This window comes from Xiphophorus maculatus, chromosome 24 (genome assembly GCF_002775205.1).
Source record: "Xiphophorus maculatus strain JP 163 A chromosome 24, X_maculatus-5.0-male, whole genome shotgun sequence".
Taxonomy (NCBI): domain Eukaryota; kingdom Metazoa; phylum Chordata; class Actinopteri; order Cyprinodontiformes; family Poeciliidae; genus Xiphophorus; species Xiphophorus maculatus.
The window spans coordinates 2,684,506-2,703,404 of record NC_036466.1 but is presented as its reverse complement, the minus strand read 5'-3'; the positions used below and the strand labels follow the sequence as shown (position 1 = coordinate 2,703,404).

The window sequence follows — 18,899 nt, the reverse complement described above, 5'->3', positions numbered from 1 at the left end:
TCACTAAAGTTACTTCATCCTTTAACATGGAGGATAAGCTTAGATTTACATGGGACAAGGCTGGTTCATGGATTTGATCCATGAAATCCTTTAAAAACTGGATTCTCTTTCTCTGATATAAAATTTGCTTTGATGATCTGAAACGCAACTGACGAAAAAGTAAAAAATAAAATAAAATCAAGAAATCTTTAAGGTGGCAAATCATTTTGCTGCAATCATGGACAAAATCTGGACTAGAATATGTTAGATTAAGTTTATGGTCACTGTGCCAAGATATAGACTTCAAATTTCAAAACTAGACGGGGACAAGATGGAGTGGAGAGCCATCTTAGATTCATTTTAATGAAAAGCAATAAAGAACGCACTTTGTCTTCCATGGTAACCATCACTAACAGAAAATAATTCAAAGCACAATCAGACTGCGTATTAGCTGGATGCAGCTGGACTCTTAAACGCTGCAGGATTCTTTTTCAGGTCTGGCCCAAACATACCGGAGTGCAGTATTCCACCATGGGGTATTGCATCTTGTGTCCCTTGGCAACGCGGCCGGAGAAGAAGCAGCTTTGGCAAATGTCATAGTTGAAATGTTTCAGGCTCCGATATCTTAAGAATAAGAAAAACAGAATACATGATTAATAAGAGAACAAATGAGAGGAGAGGAACACACCAGCCATCTTTTCCAGTCTCAGTTATCCATTATCTAAAAGGTTTTTTTTTCTGGTTTTCTCCTTTCCTTCTCTTCTTTCCTTTGTCTCTTCTGCCTTCTTTGTGTCTTTCTTTTCAACTTCTTTCCTTGTGTACTCTCTATTTTTCTGAATCCATATAACCTGGTGACTGCAGTTTATTTGACTTTATCTTTTAAAATCAGTTGTATATGACAAAAAAAAACCTCTGTAAAGAAGATAGATGAATAAATGTAGGACATTTGTTGCTCAGAGTGTATTTTTGTTTATGCATCAGGCTACCACTCTGACATAAACCTGACTGAGGCTTTACTGTGAAAAAGCCTCTTAACTGTTCTTAGAAATAAGCTGAGTCATAACCAGGGTCAGTTAATAGAAGAGTTATGATCTCAGTCCTATTATGGAGGCATGTTTACATCACGTTACGGTTACCATGGCATCTGGCAGCACACAAAAAGGCTGAAGTCAGCTGTGGACAAAGGAAAGATACTGTCGGCATAATACATCTAACAAAATAAAATATGAAATAAGAGGAATGAATTATGGAGGCACCGATTGCAGTTTTCTGGCCGATCACTGATCTTTGAAAAGCCTGGCCTACTAATTCGGATTTTCCTTGATATAGATTTTTTTCTTTTGTCTGAAAAGTCACCAAATATACTGATGAGATGGGTGGATAAGATCAGTCGATCCCAAACTTAAGGAAATCAGGACCAATTCATCACATTTCAACTAGCGATGCTCTGATCCATTTTTTTTGGGTCCGATACCGATGTAGTATCGGCTGATCGAGGCACAGATATTAATATTAGATCGGTTTTGATTTCAATCACTTCACCCACCTGAACCCAATGATGGGACACTCCTTGCAGATATTGCACTTGGCTTGGTGCTTGGCGGTTTCTGCAGCCGCGACCCGGTGCAGAACCGGGAGCCAAACCATAGACTGAGGCTCCAGACGCATCCAGTCCAGGAACATGGAGGCCTCCAGCTCAGGTTTGTTGTTGGCCTGCAAAGAGAGAGAGAGAGAAAAAAACAGAACTTAAGACAAATGCGAGGCACCCAAACCAGGAACTGAGCACATCAGTCCATCTATGCTCACATTTCTGAAAAGAGAAATTTTCTTAGAAACTTAGATTTAGGAGTAATAAAGAAATTTTAGGTCCAGAACTTATTGAGATGAATCATTTGCTGTTAAAAGTAAAGTACATAAATTACCATCAGTTGTTATAAAAATGCTACATATATCAAATATAGCGTAAAATAACTTTGACTTTGTAATTTAACGCCCTGAAATTGGGTCTCTGTCTCTTTAAGAAGCTCCTGACTCTTTGTGAAACTGCGCCTTCAGGAAGTCGTCACAGCATGGGTCCTCTATTAACCCTTTGACAACATTTTTACCAGCATTGCACTGAGACGTAGCTCCTATAATGAATATAAAGTAGTAGGTGTTTGCTAACTGCTACTGGCTAGTCTGAAGAAGCCGAGTGGGGGAGTCGGCTGTTCTGTGAGGCGGAAGCTTCAAATCTTGGAAGCTGCAAAAACATCACCTCGAAGCAGGAACTGAGTCGCCTCAAGGTGGTTGCCACGGGAGATTAAAGGATTTCCCAAACATGCATGAAGGAACAAAGGAAACACTCCAGGTGTGTTTTTGTTGAGGGAACAACATTACAACATGATGTAAAGCTCAAAAAAGTCGATTTTACATCATATTTTTCAAAGTGTCTTTTCAGGGAGGAGTAACCAACTAAAAATCACAACATAAACAGAAAAGAGTTAGCAGAAGAATGTTCCCCTTTCATTCCGTTTCTCTACAGAAGCAGGACAGCCGAGTTAAGACTACAAAGTTGACACCAGCTACTGATCTGGATAATGATAAGCTGCCTTCACACCGCCAGGCAGGCAGGCAGCGGGGAAATGAGAAGGCAAGTAATCACATGTAACCCAGCAGAATTAGCCACTGCTTGTGTCAGCGTCCAGGTCTATTCAGACCGGTTCTGATGGAGGCACGTACAAACTGGAAGCAGCTGCGGACGGAGGGCTCGATGTTGGAGCCACCGAAGGACGCCACCTCGCCGAGCTGCCGGGGGATCTGGATGGAGTCGTGGAGGAGGAGGCCCAAACGGCGCTGGTCACAAAAACCCGTGGCGCTAGCGACCTGTCGGAACAAAACTGGAAATGCAGAGGGGAGCGTAAGAGTTGAAGAGTTGAAAACTTTAAAAAAAAGGATAAATATCAACTCATAATACAGTTTATGATAGCTTGTACAAAATGAATTTGGTCTCAAAGAATAATGTCACTAAAAAAAATTATAAAACATTACAATAAATTCAAATTTTTTATATATCCTTATTATAAAATATAATTTTCTTCTTCTAAAAATATTTAAAAAGTATTTTTCATAATTTTTCAAACAAAGTAAACAAAAATATTAAGCAAAAATGTGTGAAACATGGATTTTAACCATGCTTTGTGTGATGCACTGATCCACTTTTTTCACTTCCAAAACCGATACCAATATCTGATGTCTAGTATCGGCCGATACCGACCAGACAGAAAAACAGCTGAATTGGCTTAAACCTTTTCTTCTTTTAAACATAAATGCACTGAGTTACAAATTTAAGTACATCACACTTAAATACACCAATAGCTTCACAAGCTAACAAGTAAAAACTATTTTAATTTATCCACTCAGTGCAATGGACCTTACCAAGCTCCGCCCACAACCGACCTAGAAAATCCCACGTGGCCGCAAGTCTCACAAACAAAGCCTCGCGGCGCGTTGTTTCTATGTAAACATGCCGTCTTCCACTTCGACTGATTCTCTGCAGTCTATTTCTGACTCGATTAGTGCATCATTTCTACCGGATTTTCACAATATATCAGCTACTACAATGGACAGAGGAACTAAGAACTTCATGTCATCTTTTTTGGATGAGATCAAGGCGTTTGAGCCACACGATGCCTCCAACATTGTTCATGTCACAGCAAAATGCTTTCACTCGATGAGGAAAACGGCAGAACCACACACCCTCTACATCAATATAGCTGTGGACAAGATCACTGTTGCCTATTGTTCTTGCAAGGCTGGGTAAGTCGGGCATTCATCGTTTTGTAGGTTACTTTTGAAATCAGTGGGTGATCCCTGTGGTTTGTTGTCAAATGTTTGAGTGTGCCAAGGCCTGATACACTGTACTTGGTGCTAGAGTGGCTAACACGAGTAACAGTTTAGTCCAAAGCTTTTTCTGCTAAAATAAAATCTTTAGTGTATGTCAGATACAGACACATTGCATATTGATCTGTTTAACTAACGTCAGACTGTGTAGCAGACAGGCTTCAAGGTGTACAAGTTGTATCAGTTCTGCCTTTATGCTGTTCTTAGCTAACGGGAAGCTAAGTGTGTTTGAGAGGGCTACGCACTCTACCAGGTAGAATGGGCATCAGCCAATGAAAAGCGGCCCCTGTGGTAAGGTCCATTAGCATAACAGGCTATGTAAAATAAATAATACAAAAACTGAAACTGACCAAACAATAGGTTGACTATATTGGTCAGACATTTAAAAATGAACAGCAACAAACCTTTAAAATGGTCCAGAAAGTATAATTAGGAATTCTAAATATAATGTAGAATAAATAATAATGATGTTGCTTAGAGCACAAAGCATGGAATTGAACTTAATAGATCTAGAATCTTTTTCAGAATCGGGATCAATACAGGTATTAATATCAGATCAACGCAACTTTAATTGTACCGTCTAGTTTTATGTACAAGCTGGTTGGACTTACATCGGTATTTATCCTCCAGGTGGGCTTTGCAAAGCGAGATGATTCCAGTTTTGAACGACAGAGTCCGAATCTTCCCAGTGCGCCCACTGCCAAAGCAACATTTCAGAACCTGGTTAGCTCTGGGGGAAAAACACTCCTGGGATCGTGTCGGGCGTGCCTTCACGTACGTGTCGTAGACGTTGAGCAGCCAGTTGAGGCACATGTCCACGCTCAGCTGGATGTTGACCAGGTGGGAGTGGCTCTGCTCCAGCCGCTGGTACAGGCTGGTGAGGCAGGCCACCAGCTGGGAGATGTCTAGCAGCTGCTCGTTCTGCTTCAGGGTGTGCTGCTCGAACACCTCGCACGCCGTCTGCATGCTCAGCAGGTCCACTAAGCAGAGAAACACCACCGCAGATGATGAGCATGTCTATACAGAGTACACTTTGCTTCCATGTCAATAGTCTTGAAATCCCTAAAAAGCAGTTTTAATCAGCAGTTCTCCAGGCTTTGGTGAGTTTTTCCTCAACAAAGAGAAAAGAGCCAAGAATGGGTCCTTGTGGAACGCCAAAAATAACGTCATACAAAGGGGGATATACCTTGGCAAAACAGAACATGTTCTCAAGATGTAAATAATTTTATTGCGTCACTTATTGACTTAAAGATTTGGATGGAAACAAAGTTTGGTTGACAGCAAACCTCATCTTCCACAGTCCAAGAAAAACAAAATTGTGTGAACTGGTCTCAGTTGCATTCAACTTTTCCAAGGCCTTCAGACGGGCCAGGTAAAATAGAAAATTAGTTGATAATTACATATGACGTTCACTGGAATAGTTTACAGTTTTAAGCAATGTTGCCTCAGAGAACACCACAACTGAAGCGACCGAACAACTGAAGGACAAAGGTTCTGGTCAATCATCAATCATCAGCCTGTCAGTCATTTGCAAAAAGTCTTGAAACATTTCAGTTTCTGAGCCTTAGCAGGCACAAAAGGCTTAATCGGATTAAAATATTTTATTTAGTGACATTAATGGTGTAACAACCATCTGAAAACAGTACATTTGTATTGAGCTCAGTGTAAGGAACTGCCTTCAGAAGTAGTTGCTTCCTTATTGTGTATGGCATTAGTTAAAAAATGTAAATTTGTTTTATTTTGTTTTGGTTTAATTTAGAGTTGCGTACTTGAAGCAAAAGTTAGGACATTTTACCAAGTTACTCCTGGGTAACTTGGAAAATATTCTACTGTTACAAACCATCCAGAAATGTATTTTTAGTATAGTTGCTAAATTTAGCGTTGCAGCTCTGTAGAGCCATCCATTCCTCCAAATCTCAGCAGGAATGATTTTATGAGATAGAATTAATCCTATTAAAAATAAAACTGTTGATATCATTAATTAAAATCCACAGAAAGTCCTAGTCAAAGTTGTCTGAGGCCCATGTAGGGGACACAGTGTACAAATACTTGAAACTAGAGTAGAAAAACACCTAAAACATGCACCAAGAGCTACCAAGGTAGCAAGCATGGCCCAGTCAAAGTCCAGCCCTAAATCCAATTGAGATTGTGTGGAATCTCAACATACCAACGAGACTCACAGAGCAAATGTTCAACTCCAGAACTCCACTCCTGGGGACTTTGCTTTAATTTATAAAAAAGCTTTGGCATCACAAATAATTCCTCTGCTCTGTGCTGCCGCAGCAGCCTGACAAAAAGACGTAGGCAGCTCCCACTTTGCAGATCCACAGGCAAAAGATGAGAGGGATGAGTAAACACACATATGGACACCATGATGCGTCAGAAAGGGACAGATGGTTAATAGTACAGAGGAGGCAGGAGAGGCGGGACGAAGACGAGGGTAAGAGAAAGCAGCGAATGGGGAGGACGAGCGCTGCGTCGCGACGGGGCGAGGAGCCACTGGGACGGTACTCACAGCAGAGAGCTTTCTGCAGGCGCCTCAGCTTCATGGCTGTGCGGTAGGCCGAGAACCGAACGTTGTTCAGGTCGGCTGAGAAGCAAAACGTTACATCGTAAGTTTAAACCCTCCAATAAAAAAGCAAAAAAAAAAAACACCTTAAAAGACACTGAGGTGAAGCTTACCCAGAGACTGGTAGAGCTCCGTCATCTTGGGATGGTCCCAGCATGTTGTCTGGGTGTGGTGGCTGCAAAGGGACCAAAAGATTAAAAGAAGATTAAAATATTTTGTTGGTAAGTTCAACAGTATTTGGGCCTAAATAGATGATGTCCAGATAAGGTTTGGGGCTAGCGATGGCAATTGGAGGGTTCTTAGCTTGACCTGCTGGTTGGAAACTCAATTATCTGATCGACAAACTAATGGAAGTGACAGCAATAAAATGTTGTGGAGGCAGCTTTCTCCCAGAAAACCATAAATAACTAGCTTTATCTGTCATCATTGGTGATGTATAAAAAGCTGTATTTAAAATAAAGTAAAAGCAAATTTCAGACTTTGCTTTTGGCAAGTACAGCCTGGTGGCCCGCCAGGCTTATAATACAGAACACGTTATGGAGGAGTGAGTTAGGTATTTTTAGAAACCTGGATATAGATTATGTGGTTTTGGGAATGTCATACCTGGTTTTTACAGAAAGCAAAATTTTTTTGCCATTTTCTTGCTTGGGTTTGATCGGCCAATCCCGCCTGATTTCTCCAGTAGAATTTCAACAGGGCCAATCAGGAGTTGTGAACGATGACACTGATCTTGAAATAACGCCACAAAATCAGTAATGAATTTTAATATTAATTAAACCCTCCTTTATAGCAATTGCTGTCTCTCTCGTGAAATATTGCTACTGAATAAGGAAAAATCTGGGCTTTGACTAGGCCTATAACTTAATTTCTTCTCTCTCAGACCCTGATTGGCTGACATACTGATATATATTGGGTCAGTCTCCAGTTCTGCTTCAGCTTTATTCTTATTTTTTTTCAACTGGCCCCACATACAATGCACATTTTCTTTTTATATTACCGGTATTTGGATTTCTCATCACTGTTAAAATGTCCAAATATGAAAAACTATTTTTTGCATTACTAGTTTAAATATTTCCAGACATACTTCAGTGTTTGAAGTAAATAAAGATGGGGATAAAGGTGAAATGATATCTTGGTGTTCTCCTCTGTGCAGGTGGATGTTTCAGGTCAGGCTTTAATAGTAGGTGTGCAAAGTGGGTGACTTCTGAACACAGTGGGCGGTGTGGCTCAACCACTGCATCGAGCAAAACAAAGAAGAGAAGAAGAACGCAGTGCAGCTCGGACTTTTTTTGCGCTGTCCAGTTTCTACCAGGGGGCACGACGGTGCACAAACGCAACCCGGTCCGGCTGGTTGTACGAGAGAAACACCCGCACTTAATCTCCGTCTCTGAAGCTCGCACAAACAATAATCGGCCCGCGGGCTTGTTTTACCTCTCTCCCACACTCGCACTCTCGATAATGAGGAGAGGGGTCCCCTGGTGAAGAGCTACTCTAAAATCCTCAGCCTCAAAGTGTGGACAAACAGCAGCTCGTCATGAGAACGCCGCTCGCACAAACGCCCCCGAATAAACGTGCAGCAGCTGCTTTCATCGGCAACACGGCAACGCATCGGGACTGAGAGCGGCTGCAGGTGGAGCAAGGTGTTTGTCCAACGCAGAGCCTTGACTTATGTAACAGTGAACAGCTGCCGTTTTTCAGCAACCAGCTGAAAACGACACTTTAATTGTAAAAGAAAATCAAAGAGACTAGATATGAGAAAAATGTCATTACAGAGATATCAACAAGAAAATTAGTGTAATATTTACACTATTTAAATGTTACACTAATTGATTGTAATATATATGGATTGATGTTGCAATCAGTATACATTCCTCATTTCATTTTTGCCGTTTCAACCAGAACTTTGGTACCACGGTGACAACTAGAAGCCATGTTTCAATTACTAGAGATCCACCGATCCACTTTTTTTCCCCACTTCCGATATCTGAGGTTTTGTATCAGCCGATATCGATCCAACACAGAAAAACAGGGCTGAATTGACTTAAAATGTTTTTTTTTAAAACACAAACATAAATGTACTGAACTACAAATGTAGTTGATAACTCTTCACCAGTACAGCCCATTTAAACACACCAAAAGCTTAAAAATTGTTGTCAAACATGTAAAAAGAACACAACTTTAATTTGTTCAGTCAGTCAGATTAGGAGAATAACAGCCAACGTAAAATAAACTGACAAAAACAATAGGTTGACTTTCTAAACCCCCCCCCCAAAAAAAAAAAAACTGTGACAAACCTTTCAAATAAACCAGACCAGACATGGCTGTGCGTGAAGATAAAATCAAGAGTCTATGAAATACTCGGAGCAGTCAGTCTGCAATCAACAACCATTAGGAGAAGTAAAAAATGAACAAAAACAGTGGTCCGATGTCACAGCCGAGGGGTACACCAGGGTTCAGACAGATGTTGTGAAGAGTAAAACTGATGTCTGGGTGGCAACACATGGATCTGTAGCATCACATATGATCATTGTAAAGCAGTGCAGTACTTCTCAACACGCAACAGTCTAAGGGCTACTCTTGCTGCTGTATCATTCAAAAACAAGCTATTCTGTCCCTTGGATAGGACAGTGAGAGCTTCACACTTGATGCTCTGTATGATTAAGACTCTTCATATAGAGAAGTAGCTCTTGAGAAGCAATGAGAGCAATTGATTAATAAATTACAAGTTTTTTATAAGTTTCTAACACATTTAAGTGACTAGTGGAAAAAAGGTGAGAAAATAACAGAATTTGAAAGCACAGCAACAAGCTAGGCACTAGCTGCTAACAATATTGACGTAAATCCTGTAGACGATTTATCCAGATAAATCCTGAAGAAGAACATAGGAAGGAGAACTTTAGGCTTAAAAACAAGTTTACTGTTACACAGCAGGGTAATAATCTGAAGCAAACCAGCAGTTTTACCAACAAAAATGTATAAAAGCAGGTTTTGGACTGGTCTAGTCAAAGTGCAGGCTGAGAAACGAATGGCCATTCTCTGACCAAAACACAATGCTGCTTAATTTAAAAAGAAATGCTAAGAGGAATGTCTAAACTAGGTTGGTTTCGATATGTTGGCATTCATTCAGGTTATGCTTTTCGAAAAATCGACATTTGTTTAATGACTGATTTTCACTTCAGTCATTTGATTGGACTAAAAAGTGAATTAGTCGGAGCACACACACACACGCACGCACACACACACACACACACACACACACACACACACACACACACACACACACACACACACACACACACACACACACACACACACCTGCAATCACATGCGTGCCACAAATGGGAAGCAGCCATTCCCATAAAGACTACATCCTATCCTGCCATGCTGAAAACCGATAAGTGGAACAGCGGATCGGGGCAAAACAGCGCCAAATGTGCAACAATTCTGCGCCGATTGGCCAGGAAGGTGACCGTGTGTGGAGTGTGAAGGAATTCAAACACTGCTGCACTGACGGCGGGGGTCTGTGTGTTACACGCCTTGAGATTACCACGTATTCCCAGTGGGCAAAATTCAATCACATACTGCTGACATGCAGGCGCAACTCCGGGCTGAATATATACAGATTCATGTTCCAATATGGCAGCAGAGGAGCGGGGAGGAGAGCGGCTTGAGGAGGCGCGACTGGCCGCACACCTCGCCTCGCTTCCCCGGTAACAACCGCAGGAAGGGTTAAATCAGTCCCAAAGAGAACCATTCACCTCCCACTTCATTAGTGGAGAAAGGGGAAAGCGCTTCTCACTCATTTCTCCGCAAAACCGACAATTTACTTTAATATTCTGTTATAATTGACTGACAGTAAAAGCGCACGGTCGATGTGCGTGAAAAGCTCCTCTGCATTACCACCATCCCCATTATTTATCAGCACCACAAACATTCCCCAGCCCCTCTGCAGCTACTCACTTCCGAAACTGCTCCCGCATCGCCCGCAAATCACAGCCCTGCAAGTCCAGAGGTGATGGCTCGACTCGGCGAGGACAGAGGAGGAGGAGGAGAAGGCGGCGGACGGAGCGTCTCCTGACACCGGCGAGAGGCGTCCGAGGTTACCGTGAAGGGCCTAACCGAGTCGGTGTGTGTTCCTCTCTGCAAGCGGTAGCGACGGGGCTGCGGAGGCTAACACGTCCCGGGAATACGGCGGAGGAACACTTCCGCTGGGTCAGACAAAATAAAAGCGGAAACCGCTCGTTTCCCACTTATTTTATGGCTTCAGCGTCACTCTCAAACAAATTCCTGTTATTTTCCAGCAACAAAACAGGCGTTTAACTCAGGTCCAGAGGCGTAGCTGGGATTCTGAAACACTGGGCTGAGTCCAAATATTCAGGGGGGTGGGGGGGGGGGGGGGGAGGGGGGGAGGGTCTTAAATTATGAGAACATCAAAAGTTAATATGAGTAATTCAATTTAACTAGTAAAACTTGTGCACATGCAACATTGTATTCATATTTAAGACTATCAGGATTCATTTAAAATGTTCTTAGATTGCAATGTCTTTTAAATACTGTCACCTTCCTAACATTTTAGGGGGTGATTTTTTTTCTTAAAGTCAAAATCACTTTAGGCAAAAACACATTAGTTTAAGAAGGTGACAATATGTAAATCCATGTGGTTATTTTTAGTTATTTTTATGTAGCCAGTTGTGTTCTTAAATAAACTATTAATCCTAACAATGGTATTTTTTATTTTTATATAAACTTGCATAGCTTGTCTTGATCTTCTAGTGACATCAAACAATAAAGCAATGTATTTAAGGTGTGCCTTAAATGATGCTCAAATGTGACATCATTGTCTGGGAAGGGGAAGTTTAGTCTGATTAAATGTTAGACAGTGGAAAACATTGCTGTACTTTTACACAGTGTAAAAAGATCTGGCTTCAACTTTCATGTTGAAAGGGTGATGGGGGACAAATTGGTTGTCAGTTTGATCCCCTCTCCACCTGCTTCTGTCGTTGTGTCCTTAGTTAACACACTTCACCCACCTACAGTTAGAAAGCCTGTTTCTATCCCCTTAAATTGTGTCATATTTGTTTAAAAAATGCATTTGTGGTTTGAGCAGCAAAGTTTAGTATGTGTTTTCCAATGCCAAACAACTTATGCTTTGCAAATAAAAATGTGCAATACATACTGTAGAAAAAAAAAAGAAGCAGTAACAACATAAACCATTTACAAGTGTTGCTGAGGAGCAGCATCTCCCTCACAGGGAAAACAAAACTTGTGATGATTGAAGGCAACTTAAACTCAGACAGATATCCAGATGGGATTCAGCAACCAGTAGCTAACTTCTTTCTCTTCTCTTAGGAAGCAAACTATGTCAGACATCAATATCCGCCTCCACAGAGCAGGGTTAATCAGGGACAACCTCCAGAATTTCATAGGTTAGGCTGTTTGAGGAGAAGATTTTATTTATTTACTTTTTTTTAAATGAGAAGAGTCCACATACTCAACTCTGCTGATGCTGCATCATTAAAGGGAAAGAAACAGGGTTTCCTACAGTATTCATACAGTAAACTCTGATTTATTGCTAAGATACGTTGTCAGAACAAAATCAACTAAATCTTTTTCAGTCAAAAATAAACTATAGCCAAATACTTAATTTAACCTGTAATTTAGCTTTGCTTTAGTTTTATTTTTACTTGTATTTATTCTAAATAATGACCTATTCTAACTTTTAAAATAGTTTGAAATAAATGCATATTTCATTTCCATTTCTATATTGTACTGATTTCATATGTCTGTCATTATTATATACTGACCAATTTAAGTGTCCATTTCAGTTTGTGTTTGACATAGGAAGATTATTGGTGTCGCACAACCTCCAACCTCTATTTCCTACTTCAATCAGCAGTATAAAATATTGTATAAAATGTCACTTCAGGTGAGAGTTGTTTCAAAACTCTGGAGGTCTGTTTCGATCTTAGCTTCTAAGATTGAAGTATTCTTTTACACTTAACCACAAGTTGTTGATTTATTAATGAAGATCTTTATTTTGAAATGAAACCCCACTTACTTCCTGTCTAGCCTGGCCTGCCGCTCAGCATTGGCCCACAGCTCTGCTAGACAAGGCAGAGATCAGGCTCCCTGCCTCTGAATCCCTTCCCCCCCTTCCTGCTGTTTCAAGGGAGCAAAAGAGCCTGAACATCATCTGAGGGGGGTTTTCACCTCCCTGACAAGAAGGACGGACAGAGAGAGCTAAACACCACTTGCACTCGGCATCGTGAAGCAGAGGGAGAACAATAAGGGCCGGCTAGGAGAGAGCTAGAGGAGGGAAGGAGAGCAAAGTGCCTTTTGTTTGTGAGAAAGGAGAGATAAGCTGAGATGGAGGAGGAAGGGTGAGAGGGGTGGGGGGTGGAGGAGTAGCTCTGCTTTGGGAGTCAGTGTTGCAGGATTGAGGAGAAAAGTGAGGACAAGTCTCAACTGTTACATTAACTCTGGAACAGTGTGGAGGGGTGTGCGTGTGTGTGTGCAGTGAAACAATAGCAGTTTGTGCCCATGCAAGTACAGCTGCAGATACCCGGACGATCCACTCTGGATTTTATCCCTGCGCCCAATTACTGATGAGTGCCAACTGTAGAGTGAAAACATGTGGATCCATCAGGAGATCCTCGCCGGTATTTAAACATGAACAGCTGCTACTGAAAAGCTTCCAGCTGATTTAAAATGCAGAAGCATGTGTTCGGTTGGAGCGTCTCATCTTTTCCCTGGTAAGCTGACAATTTGTCCAAGACTTTACAGTAACGCGTGGCGTACGTTGACCGTTTAAGGAAAAGTTCAAACATGTTCTCTGTTCTGGTGTCCAAATAATTCCATCAGGTTCTTCCAGTTCTTCTTTTTGTGACTTTAGCAGCCTCTTTCCAATTGTACAAGCATGAACGTTCATATCAACAGTAGCAAGGATATGCTAGCAAGAACGTTGACATTTCAATGGTGACATTTAAGGGTTTTGGAGACTCTTAAGCATCTTGCGGCTCTGTTTTCAGACGGCGACATGCTTGAGGTCTAAAAGTAAGCACAAATGGCTGATTTGCAATTCTCCCAACAGCTCTTTAAATCCTCTACCAGACTAGCAGAAGATTTTTTTCAAGAGGACCATGGCCCCCCGTGTCCCTGCCTGGAGGTCGCCACTGGTTAATATCATTCGTACCTGAAGTGAGTTAGACATTATATATGGAAAAAAATGTCGGGATGTCCAAGGCTTTTCCTCACCAGAAATGTTTTGAGTTTTTATTATCTGTTTTTAGGTTGTGTTAAAATAGACTTTAAATATCTAAATATGTTTTATGGTGGCAGGAATAATAATAATAATAAAAACGAATTTAGAACGTGGAATAAAATCACTCCCCGATGTCTGCTTTTGTCACAATGCTCCCTTACGGTTGATTCATAGGTTCATAAGTTTGTCCCAAATCAGTCTTCAACATCACTGAACCACAAAATGTAGGAATTTATCTAAATACTCTCCTTCTCTTGACATTGATCAAACAAAAATAGTATGAGAAGACGTTTCTCTGAGCTTTAATCACTTTCGAAACATATGACATATATGTAAAACAAAACATTAGAAGAAGTAGAGGGGGAAAAATATGTTAAAAACAAACATGAAGTTGAGTTAAAGTTCCCAAGGGAAATCCGTTTAGCTAAGAACAGAGGAAACAGAGCTGCTTTTGGAGTGACACAAAGGGCAGGAGAATGTGAGGATCAGCTGGCCTGTACTTACTTGATATAATAGGGCACATTGTTTGGAGAGATGCCCTGCTCGAACGGTCTTTCTACTGATCCTGGAGAAGACACAGGGACGGATGAGGAGTGTCACAACAAAAGACCTGAACTTTAACACAGTTTATGCATTATTAAAAAAGGTGCAACAAATCCCAAGATAGTCTTCTTTTGAATATTCTTTTTGTTACTTAACCTTTACAAAGATAGGATGTTGCAAAGCGAGCCTGCTCTTTACTGTTCTCTGTTCTGTTTTCCAGTAGATATAAAAAAATTGTCCCAGCTTCTTGTTCTTTTATCCTAACACACACTTCCTCCTTCCACTTAACCTTCCATTAACAACCTTTTGTGGCTTGTGGTTTAATACTTTCCTGTATTATTTACTTATTTTTACGTATTTTTTGGGTTTACATTAGATCAAAAACCCAGCTATCAAAATCAGCAGAATAAAACCTGGCAAGATAATATTTCCTAATATTATTAATATGCCACATAAATTGATCTGAAATGAATTCGGAGCAAATTGGATTTTCTATAACTTCATATAAATTTTGTCAATTTGTACAGCATCTTATGGTGGCATTTTTCGTCATTTGTGGTAATATAAAAGAACTGGACTGAATTCAAACCATTGTCCAGCCACCTTGATGTTAAATTCTTCAGTCCAGGCATGAGGACTGAAGGGATTAGCATCCATATCTAAAGGAAAAAAAAGTCTTTCCCACTTTTGAATAATCCCAAAGAGGAAATACCACACAAATTTGATTACAACCCATCTTCCTACCACAAGTTAAATGCAGAATACATTCAGAGCGCTGTGAGAATGTAAAAGCTGACCTGGTTAAAACCTTCAGACTGAAAACCATCAGGCTGGAGGAAAAAAACAGTTTGGGAAATATTTTGTTCAATTTTAATGTGTGAGTTTGCAAAGTGCTTGCTTGATATATACATTTAGAACTCTGAGCACTTAATTATTGTTTTTCATAATAAAGTTAGTTGAACATAGAGGCTTAAATATGTTGTAATTATCCTATTAACTAATTAAATGAAAAAATAGCTGTTTGTGATAAGTAAAAAAACTCAATTACTTGAAAAATTTCATCTTTATGTTTTTTCACCTACGCAATGCATGCTGGGTTGATGACTTAGTTAGATCTGTTCTGTACTGGAATCTACTGAGTAAATACAGGAAGGCTAACTATGCTACACCGTGTCGTTGTTGAATGTAATTTAAAAAAAAATGAAACAGTGAGGTGAGTGTCGCTTCTCACGTGAAAAAAAGAAGAAGAGCGAAGTGGGGAAGAGCTAAAATAACTTCCGAAGGACCTATTTGTCCCCTCAACATTTCTCTCCAGAAGGCAGTCATTTGTACGAGCAAAATAGATGAAGACGCTAAAGCGCATTACTGTCGCAAGCTAACAACAAATGACGTGACGACAAAGTATACTTTGAATACAAAGTGCCTAAACCCTGCTAACTATCAAAAGGCTGATAGATGCAAAAAAAGATGCAAAAGGCGCTAGGAGAAACATCAGATACAGGAAACAGGAAGCGTTGGAAGTTCCTTTAAATGATAACAAAGACATTGCTACTGCCACCAGTACCAAATGTGAAATCATGGACCTAACACCGGACCCTAAACAGTTGTTACCAGTGCAGTCAAATCTAGGGTACGTCATTTAACAAGAATGCATTGCAACGTAAAACATGGTGACGTCTGTGTGACGATATTTTATTTACATTTATAAAATACCAAACAGCCTACAGTATTTTTACTGTATAAATAAAGTGTAGCATTATTTTATGGGTATATAGAAATGAGTAGCAGTGGGGGTGGTGCCTCACCTTGAGAAAGGCAGAAGTCTGTGTGAGCGTCTGTCAGCTGCTTCAGATGTTCTTTGACAGATATCTGTTAGACAGAAAGCAGGAGCCATTCTAAGAAAAATAAAATAAACATTTTTATTCATTGCCTGACCCTCTGATGTTCATTTAGATGCATTTTATGATACATAAATATGATACATATATCTACTAATTTATTGAGAGTTTGCCAACTTCAGCAAAATCGCAACTATTCCTTTAGTTTCTTTGGTTGCAATGTGTACAAAAGTTATGGAGTAGATCATTATTACATTTTGCAGATGTATGTTTTTCCTTCCACTTTGATGTTATTCTTAATCACTAACTAACAAGCTACGTCCACTTGTTTTAGTTGCATTGATTGGTTTGTGTAAAAAGAAAAAAAAAAGTAATTTCAGCCAAATTTATCACCAAGAAAATCTAAATTATATACATTGAAATCGACACTTGTAAATAATTAGAAGCATTAATAAAGACAAAGTGGTGTACACAAGAACACATTGGTGGCCTGAGTGAAGAAAACAAAGATGAGCATGGACAGGATAACTGAATTTGAAGTGGAGGAACTGAAGGTGATGCAGTCTGAATGAGGCATGTCTACATGCTTCAATTTCAAATGTAAAAAGTATCAAAACAACAGTAGTTAAACAACAGAAATGGTCCCACTCTCCTGTCAACTCACTTCCTCCTTAACTCAAGCTATTATAAATACCACCAGGATCTATGAACCCTTTGGGTTAGGTTCATTCCTGCCAAAAACGACTTTTTAAATTAGATTTAAAAGGACATGAGTGACAACAAGATCACTATTAGATGAATAGAAATCAAAATTTCTAAAATGTTCCAGTATTTCTGCTTGCAGCTAGCTAACATCTTTTAGCTAGCCACAAGCTAAAGTCCTTTAGCTAGCTAGGTAGTCCTTGTGGATGATCTGGTAGCTCCCCAATATTGTGTGACTTGACAAAAGCGCAAGTTTAGCCCAATTGCTAAAAGTCTGTGTTGGATCAAAACCTAATGAGGTTGAGGTTGGACAGCCACACACCAATCAAAATGCTTTGCTAACCCTTTTCCATTAGCAGAAAGATTCACTGTCAGAGTGTAAAGGGACATAGGCATTTCAATAGATTTGAACATCATCATGAAGTTAATTTATTTCAGTAATATATAGATTCATTACAGTGAGAGGGATATTTGTTAATGTGGATTGTTTCCTTGTCAAAACTGCTATTGGTTTTCTATCAATGTTATTTTTAGTAGAATTAAAAAGACCAATGTCAAAAAATGGTTATTGAATTGAATTTTCTATAGTCTGTATTTCAATTTGTGGTTTTATGACTTCCATAAATAATATCTACTAGCAGAAGGAACACATTTGTGGAGGGGTGAATAGTCCTGGAGCCACTAAACAGGCATACTGGTGACACTATTTTTAGTGAAGTAGTGTCTGTGAAGATTAAATGCATGGCAAAATATCATTCCTTAATAGAAAATCATGGAAATTCAGCTGATTCTTGCTGTGTTGTCAACACCTGCCAGTAAGCTACATCTTTAAAATCCCCAGGGAAGCACCATCGTATGTGTGTGAGCTTGGGTGTTGAAGTCCTGAGATGGGTTAAAGTCCATCTTTGTGGACAGATTGGCTCATTAAACATCCAACCTGTCATCTGCTACCCAAATGACAAAGCAGCTGATGACACAGCATGGGAAAGAGGAAGTGAGAGGAGGAGAGCCACGATATGAGATGAAGAAGATGCGACAGTGATGGCCTGTCCCAGTTTTTCTGCTTCTATGCAGCCAGGGACTGAAATTACCTTTGAGTCCACCTCATCCAGTCCATTGCTGCCCGAGTTGCTTTTTCCCGTATCCACGGTAACCTGATTAGAATTGTACAAGAGATGTTGTGGGATTGTTTGAGGCAGAATCTGCTGCTATTACCGAGAGTGCACTTTGTGCCTATGTTGACCATCACCTGCGACCCTTTAGGCATAAAAGAACACTGTGAACTCACTTGAAAGAGCTGAATCTCGAGCTATTCCCCTCCTCCCAACAGGAACATAAACATATATTAGATGTACAACATGAAGTTTAGGCGTAATCCCATCTAAACAAGTCATTAATACCTAGGTTGAACACTAAACGTTTAAACTCTAAATGCCAACATTCAAAGGACAATGAAAAACGAACAACAGAAGCCAAAGTTATTACGACAGTCCTCTAGCTTTTGGTATCAGACCAGTAAAACAGTCAAACACTCCACATTGGTTCGGCACGTTTTGTTGTTCACCCCTTCTTTCAGAACTGCATTCCTCAAAATGTACAGTTCCACGATTGCCGGTGATGGCAGAACAAACTACTGCATCACTGGCCGACAGGTTGCCGTTAGGCTGGATCAGCAATCGGTACTCTGGATTTCAGCTCGGGTCAATGCTCTTGAAAAGTTCTTGAACGTTTAAACGAATGTTTGAACCTCACTTATACCATACGCAAACATTTGACACAACCGAAGAGCTGAGCCCTGATTCTAACGTGATCAGGTCCAGCTTCTTTGATGGACATTTTATTACGAGTTTTATTCTGTGTCTCTCCTCAAACACAACGGTGGAAGCTTCCAGGAGAGGGACAGTCACTGATCCAAGTCAGAGTCTAAGCTAGGCAAATCAAACAACAGTGTTATGTCATTTGTTGGGCCCCCTTCCATAGGGGCCATAGGGCCAATGCTATCAGAAATTAGCCAAAACTTAAACGTGGGTGAAGGGTCATGGTCACTGCAAATATTTGTACAACTAAAATGCTTTCATTAAAAAAGGTATAGAAATTAAATATAAGCAAACAAATTTACTGTTTTTTT

General features: G+C 40.2%; 1 protein-coding gene across 12 annotated transcripts in view; it reads right to left on the bottom strand.

Annotated features, from left to right (window-relative positions):
* The window catches only part of dmd (dystrophin), a 248,638-nt gene that overhangs the window by 12,667 nt on the left and 217,072 nt on the right, over positions 1-18,899 (bottom strand). For 9 of the 12 annotated variants that reach the window (XM_023329879.1, XM_023329880.1, XM_023329881.1 and 6 more), the window contains 10 exons: positions 17,863-17,925; positions 16,037-16,100; positions 14,193-14,253; positions 6,541-6,602; positions 6,374-6,448; positions 4,637-4,838; positions 4,470-4,555; positions 2,698-2,855; positions 1,526-1,692; positions 492-603 (listed from right to left, as the gene is read on the bottom strand). In XM_023329879.1, coding sequence (XP_023185647.1) covers positions 492-603; positions 1,526-1,692; positions 2,698-2,855; positions 4,470-4,555; positions 4,637-4,838; positions 6,374-6,448; positions 6,541-6,602; positions 14,193-14,253; positions 16,037-16,100; positions 17,863-17,925 — 1,050 coding nt within the window. Of the gene's footprint in view, positions 1-491; positions 604-1,525; positions 1,693-2,697; positions 2,856-4,469; positions 4,556-4,636; positions 4,839-6,373; positions 6,449-6,540; positions 6,603-10,387; positions 10,623-14,192; positions 14,254-16,036; positions 16,101-17,862; positions 17,926-18,899 lie in introns of those variants that run through there. The other 3 variants (XM_023329878.1, XM_023329888.1, XM_023329887.1) reach the window with 2 other exon arrangements.